General features: G+C 32.9%; 1 protein-coding gene across 1 annotated transcript; it reads left to right on the plus strand.

Annotated features, from left to right (window-relative positions):
* The first annotated feature begins 5,009 nt into the window (after positions 1-5,009).
* LOC135834614 (uncharacterized) lies at positions 5,010-7,991 on the plus strand. The gene is made up of 5 exons (XM_065348543.1): positions 5,010-5,206; positions 5,465-5,513; positions 5,605-5,675; positions 5,830-5,986; positions 6,158-7,991. The coding sequence occupies exons 1-5, from the start codon at positions 5,135-5,137 to the stop codon at positions 6,454-6,456; spliced, it is 648 nt and encodes a 215-aa protein (XP_065204615.1). The 5' UTR covers positions 5,010-5,134; the 3' UTR covers positions 6,457-7,991.

Raw genomic sequence — 7,991 nt, forward strand, 5'->3', positions numbered from 1 at the left:
ATAAAGTAAACACCTAATAAAAGAGAAAAAAAACCTTTTCAGCTCTGATGTGATTTTTACAGCGTTATCTAAATCAAAACAGTGTTGCTCAACCTGGAAATGTTGAAAATATTTCCAAACGTTTCTGTTTGAACTTTCAACATGGAACGAATAAAAATACCCTACCCTGATTATAAAAATATCGCAATCAAATCAGAATTTCGAAAACGTTACCTACCCGAAATGCAAAATGATCAAAATTCCATATTAGTTGATTTTTCGTTTCAAAAATTTATCAACTTTACTGCTCGTGAACTTGACGTTACACAGACAGAGGTATCTCAAGTGCCGGAAAATGTTTCAAAAGGAACCAAACAAAGTTTGATCATTAGAGCGCACAAAAATACACCATCAGCCATTTTAGGAGCTCGAGTGTGTTTTTAATTTTTTTGGTGGATTTTTGAAAATCAAAATTGGAACAAATAGGTAACTATGTGGAATACCAAACTGACTTGAAATAAAACTTCACCAAAGTTAGAAAACCAAAATTTACTTTAGCTAAATTTTGACTTCAAATAATATGGGGGGGGGGGGTTAAAAATAGGGTACTTCTACATCAAATAACAGATTCTCCCTCTACTCTGCCTACTTTTCAAATTTCTAATCCTGAATTCGCTGTCACAATTAGTAGGAACCTATACACTTTTAATCCGACAAAAACCGATCTTGTAAAAATGATTTTCAATCGAGCAAATGGGTCTCGGTGTGTTTATACTTATACGTTGTGATGTTGAAGAGGAGGGGGGGGTCTGTAGGTTACCGTCCATTTCCCTGAATCCATCAACCCGAAAACTAAAATTCCATCTGCCGAACACCCTAAAAATATTTTCCCAAATCCATATACCCAAACATCATTTCCTCGAATGACAAAAGTTCGACAAAATATCCAACAATTTTCATTCAACCCGCGTAGCACAAGCGATGCCAAAGTCGATGGAAAAGACGAGATCCGTCACTTGTCGACACAACATTTGTTGACACCAATGTCGATAAATGACGAGTGAGAAGTTGATATCAAAATCGACTGTCATCTCCCTTCATTTTTTGTCTTGACAAGGTCTCAACATTGGTGTCATTTTTTTGAGTCTAAAAAAGCAAATTTTGATTAAAAATGTGCGAAATGTGCCTAAAACTCTTTTTTTGATTAAAGTAAAATTATTCTCAAAAATATTTCACCCTAAAAATTTTTTTGAAAGAAAAAAATTTGCCCTAGGTAGGAATTGAACCTAGGTTGCTACTCCCTTCTATCACGTTCTCTAACCACTAGACCATTGCCACTAATGAGTGGAGAGGCCTTGAAAGAAAAAATATTCAGTTCATCTTATTCTGGATTTGGAAAATTTTTCTTATTGCATTGTCGACTCAGACATCGACAAATGAGTCGGCAACACTTCAAAATTTCTAAAAAAATTTTATAGATCTTGTAAGTTGTAATCGACGTCAACTTCCTCATCAATATTAACCAGATGGTTGATGTCGATTACAAGATCTACAGAAGTATCTACTCGATGACGGCATTTTGTAGATCTATCATCGATATTTAAATTCAGGTCGTATTGCCGATGCCAAAGTTGATGAAAATGATTAACCCTTTGGAGGTTCTCTAGGTTTTCGGGTTAGAAAATTGAAGTGCCTTAATGAGTGTGATAGGGTAACTCGCCCAATTGGCCAAACCACAAAAAAGTCGAGCTTTTGATGAAAAGTTTTATAGGAAAATGAAAGTTTCCAAAAAACACAAATGTGACATTTCCTAAAAAAAAATTGAATGTATGCAGAATTTTTTTTGAAAAAATGAACCAAAAACATGTGTCAAAAACATTGAACAAAAGCACTCTTTCAAGAAATGAAATAAAAATTGAATTGGAAAAAAATAAAAATACAAGGTTGAAAAAAAGTCATCTGGCAGTTCACAAATTCAGCGAGAATCAAATCTTGTTGGCAAAAATGCCTTTGTTTAAAGCACGAAGAGAAGAAAAATCTATGCCGCTAAGAGAGGATTTTTTATCAAGTCATAAAATCTTTTCGGAAATCGAGCCGAAATATGGGACAAAATTTAGCAAAATTGCGAGCTTTCTGGCAGGGGGCAACTAATTATGAAAACATTTTCGCCTTTATTCACGAGATGTAGCATAGAATTTTCTTTTATTTTGGGAAAAAATGAGTATTTTATCACTTATTCGAGTATAGGAATATGAAGATGAAGATGAAGGGAAATAGTAAAAATAGTAAATAAAAATCCAAATTCATCTACGAGTTCAGTCTTTCATTTCGTTTACGCTGTGGATTTGTGTTTTTGTTCACTATTTCTCTTCATCTTCATCTTCATATTCCTATACTCCAATAAGTGATAAAATACTCATTTTTTCCCAAAATGAAAGAAAATTCTATGCTACATCTCGTGAATAAAGGCGAAAATGTTTTCATAATTAGTTACCCCCTGCCAGAAAGCTCGCAATTTAGGGTTCCTTGTTTAAAAATTGCTAGGACTTTTTTTCCTCAAATATGGGGCAGTTTTTGAGTTTTTTTTTGAAAATTTTTTGACTCTGATCAAAAAAGATTATAATCCAATAACGATTTTACAGTATTCGGGATTTTTAATTTCGGGTATTTATAATTTGGGATTTTGGCATTTGGAATCATAAAACAGCACAAAAGTCATTCGGGATAACTGATTCTGGATTTTATTATTCTGGATTCTGGTAGTTGGGCAAAAACATATTTGGGGGAATTGATTCAGGGAAATGTACTGGAATCTTGTCTGTACTTGCATAAAGTGTCGACTTCTGCCAAATTACATGTGTGAAGGTAGGATACCTATCTTCTCCACTCAGACATGCGAGTTCTGAGTAATTAAATGTTTGTAAGACAACTCAAAATATAAACACGATTACGTGTGCACTTATAGTTAGCTGTACCTACTTATAAAATAAGATACAAACTAATTACTAAAACATAAAGACATTAAAACGTATGTGGCCTAGGCCTGAAACAATTTCCCTAATGCGAGCAGAATAAATAACTACACACGATTATGGCTAAAATTAAACTGTTGCTTAGAGCAACTTTACAAACTTGGAAGTGCCTCGTTGAACTAATTCAACAGATGGCTCTGCCTTATGGAAGTTTCCATAAACAGTGCATCCACTCCCAATGAGCACAACTTTCCTTATGGTGGAAGCAGCGGGTGCATCCCCTCCAAGTACAACGTGCTGAGCCCGTTTGGATGATTTTCAAGGTGGACAAGTGGGTTTGACATTTAAAACTTCTGCAATTTTTAAAAATATATGGAGTTCCAGAACAGCTAGAAACTTCCTGCAATCGACTGTGCAAGTTAAGGGTATACTCTACAGAGAGCGTTCTAATTCGACAACTGGTTGAAATATGAAGCCAATTTGTTCATTATTTTCATCGTTCATTCATAAGACTGCATGTAATCAAGTGAATGAATTTAGTCGTGCTTATGTCCCACCACCCACTCCCATCTAAACTTCAGATGGGGATTTCTCTGTGAATTTTCCAAATTCTTCCAATTTTTTTTTCACCAATACCTACTGATATTTCATCTAAGTATGAAATCGAGGGTATGTAGCCATATTTTCTAATTTTGCTTTTCCAGCAGAGATGTGAGCATCTAAAGTACCTCTATTCAATTCCCTATTATAGCCATTAAATGTCCTAAATCAAAAATATTTCGACATACCCTCGCTTTTGAATGTTTTTTGAGCAAAATAAATCAAACCCTAGAAAAATCCATCCAATAGTTTCGGCACAATCCCTGCCCAAAGTTGACCATTTTTCATCAGAAAAATCTTACAGAATGCGCTCCGTAGAGAATATCCTTGAAATAGACGATTTCAATGAAACGTCACAGTGACGTCACTTGACAGATAGCTGTGCTGTGATTGGTTGGTTTCATTATCAACAAACAAATTTGGCCCTCGATTAGCATTACGTTAAATGGGGAATTTGAAATCTATAAAGAAATGAGGAAAACGCTTGTTAAATTCGAATTCTGCGTTGAAAAAGACCCTAATATCATACAACCTTTCTCATAATTTCTTTATAGATTTTAAATTCCCCAACGTAATGTTAATCGAGGGCCAAAAACGTTGTCAAAAGCGCTTTCGAACAATTGTCGCTACACCATTAGCCAATCACGTTGCAGCTGTCCGTCAAGTGACGTCATTGTGACGTTTCATTGAAATCGTCTATAAGCATAAAAAGTAAATTTTAGCATTCCAGCTTCATTGGGAGAAATTTCGAGGAAATTTCCACTTTCAAAAATTTTTTTTTATGCTTTTAGAACTGCTCGTAAAACGGTTTTAAACCATTTTCAATGGAGTTGAAAGGTCAAAAACAGGGTACACTTGATTCTCAAATAAGTACCTATTCATCAAAGATCAAAAAATTCATGCACTTGACCATCTGAAAATGTGGCTTATATTTTTCTATGTTCATTTTTTGAACAATAAAATACAAAAAATGTTTCAATAACTTTTTTGGAGTGATTTCAGAAAAATTATAATTTTTGTAATTACTTTTGTATTTTTAAATCCCCCCCCCAAGTATTTACCTACTATGCTATTCTAACTTTATAATGAAAGAATACCTGCCACGATTTCAACCCGGGGGGGGGGGGCAAATACGGGTCCTCAAAAAAGAGGTTACTTCTAAAAAATTTTCGCAAAATTCATTTAAAAAATCAATTAGGTAGGTACCTACATAATTGATCTCCAAAGTGTTTTCGACATTTGCCTCATCACAAAAACAACTAGAGTGGATTTTATGGATCTCCATAATTATTCCATGTAAAAAAAATGAGTTGGTTATTTACTATGATATAAAAATATTCACCGTACGCGTCCGGTGAATGACGTTGATGGGAGATATGAAGAATAATCAAAAATGAAAATCTCGTTGTTGATAGTCAAATAGTTTGTATTGTTGTAATAGCTTTGGGAATTTCATATCACCATTAATCATCATCATATACCAAGTGTAACTGATTTCGTGTTAAACTTTTGCGAAGCCCACCAATTGAATTTTACATTCCATTTTTTTTTACGAGTACAATTTTTGAAAATTTCGAATAATTATGGCACAAAGAACTGGTTCCCTTAGAAAATCACTTCGATCAGCTATTCTGACCTGTCTGCTTGTTGGTTTGGTGAGTAGAATATCTGCATAGGTACTTACATATAAAAAAATTAGGCATGGAGAATTTCCCAAAGTAGATTAGATAAAGATAGGTATTTACTTACTTACTTTTTTAAAATCATCTACAAAAGATATGAATATTTCTTGAAAAATAAATTGAAAAATGAAAATTCCAAAGGGTGTATTTTTAGTTTAGAAAAATCCAGACTTCCTTACGTACAAATGGCTACCTACCTAATACCCGTTTTTTTTTTTTTTTTTTTAACAGGTGCATACTGTTCAACAATTTTACATGCAAGCCATCTATAGAAATGGAAGTAATATTTTTTTTCTTTTTCCAAGTTACAATACTTAATTATTTAGCAAGTAAGTATTGTTTTCAATTTTTCTTATAATATTTTCTTTTAGGTATAGGATGGTCATTGTATCTGCTGGTGGAATTAGTCGTTTTCATGGCTACAATCATAGCTATCTTTAATGTAAGTTGATAAAATTTTCTCATTATGTAAGTACCTACCTAATATGTATACCTAATTACCTATCTACTCGTATGTATCTTGCCCATCACCTGCGAATCACGTCAAGTGTTTATAACAAGTTGGTACTTATTGTGATTTCCTAATGTATTTTCAGGAGAAAGAAAAATACGAATATCGTTTGCTAACCTTTGCCCTTGCATTTTCCGTTGTGGATATTTCGATTGCATTTGTTCATCTTTGGGGAATCCATAAAAGAGTACCAAATGCCAACATTTTGTGGCTAGCGTACATTTTACAAATAGCTTTAATCAGTAAGTACCTACTATCAATTTAGTACCTACCTAAGTAACATGGTTTTGCCAAGTTTTTATCATAATTTACATTCTAGTTAACTAGATGAATTTATCATCAAGTTGATGGCATTTTTTCGAATTTATTTCTATAGAATTCCGACGTTAAAATTGACCAAATTTTCATTTCAGTTTTCAAAATCTACTCGACAGTGCTGTTCCATGGCTATTTGACCGAACCGAACAGAATTGTGATTCGTAGAATCCCGAAAGTGTACTACCGAGTAGATGGTTCACCAACAGACTTTCAAAATTGTCAGGTGTTTTATATCATCCCACATCCCTCTTCAACTGTTCCATATCCAGCTACTGGAGAAGTTCTGAGCGATTCCATTCAGCCTCCGCAGTATTCCAATCAGACTGCTTATCATACTCCGTATCCGCCATCTCCTCCTCCTGAATATAGTCGAAATGTTAATCAACTGGTGTAATTTTTTGACTAATCAAGCGACAATTAAAAGAACATCTTCCTTGATATTTTTCTTTATCTTTTTCCTCAAAGGATCTTTGGTTGTGCTCGTATTTTTCTAATAGGTAGGTACATACTTACTTGTAATCGTTTGTTTTTATAAAATATGAAAGCTGTTTATTATGAGGTATTATTAAGTACCCATTTTTTGAATTAAGTATATATGTAGTTTTGTGAATTAGGTATGAATATTCGTAGGCTAGATACATAAGTTCTTAATTTTATCATTGTACATATAGTGCTAAAGGAGGGGGGTATTCGAAATTTCGTATAATTTTGCCTCCCTCCTCCATTCTCCTGCTTGGATGTTTTGATAATTTTTGAAAAAATCAATCATTCTTCTTGAATAATGCAAAACAAATATTTAGGTACCTAAGTACCTATTTAATCATTTTGAGCATTATCGATGACATGAAATCGAAAATGAATCGATTTTTGGAGTTCTATTAATCGATTTTTGATAAGAAGGTCTAGGTCTAGGGTTACAACTTATTTTTCATTTCCAAAATGGTCGAAAATATGGAATCGAAAATCGCAAATAAATCGACTTTTTTGCGGTTCAATAAATTAAATCGATTTTCAATCATGATCATGAGTAATTTTTGTTCTGAAGGTCTGGTTCTATTGAAAGTACAATTGATTTTCAATTTTGAATACCTACGATCGATCAAATAGATTTGAAAATCGCAAATAAGTAAATCGATTTTTGGAGTTGGATTAATCGAATTTTGATCATAATGTAGTTTTGATTAAGTTTTGAGGTTAGAATATTGAATTATTCATTTTGAACACGATTGATTATACAGAATCTAAAATGACAAATGAATCAAATTTTGGAATTCGAATAATCGATTTTAACAATTTTCGATCATAGTCGATGTTTGATCAAGAGGTCTACTCCTGCTTCATCACCTTGAACAATTCATGAATACTACCTAATTTTTTAGGAATGATTGAGAAAGGGGGGGGGGTCAATTGGACTAGAAACTAGATACCCAAAGTAAGGATTATGGAAGACGTCGAAAACATCACATTTTTACTCAAATGAAATTTCATTTTTTAAGAATTGAAAAAACCTGAATTTGTAATCTCAAATCTGCATTACGAACCCAAAACTATTCATTTGATTTGAAAAACATTTTATAGCTTGTTTTTGGCCATTTCTAGCACACTTATGGCTTTTCAGAGTATAAAGGAAAAAATCTATCAATATTCCTACTTTTTTTTTGAAATTTCCTGAAAAGAAAGTTGAAATTTTCAACAAAAAAATTCAAAATGTTGCATCATTTCAAAAGGGCAGGGGAGGAGATACTGAAGAGTAAGAAGAAGTTGAATTTATAGAATTTGGCACTATTTTTGGAGGTTATTTTTTGATAGTTTATTCAATTATCGTAAGGTAGATAAATATGTATTATTCTGTTTTGATATATTGATCTCTAGTAAGTAATTTTTAATAGGTAGGTACCTATGTATTCTTATTTAAATTACAAAATATTC

Source organism: Planococcus citri, chromosome 2 (assembly GCF_950023065.1).
Source record: "Planococcus citri chromosome 2, ihPlaCitr1.1, whole genome shotgun sequence".
NCBI lineage: Eukaryota > Metazoa > Arthropoda > Insecta > Hemiptera > Pseudococcidae > Planococcus > Planococcus citri.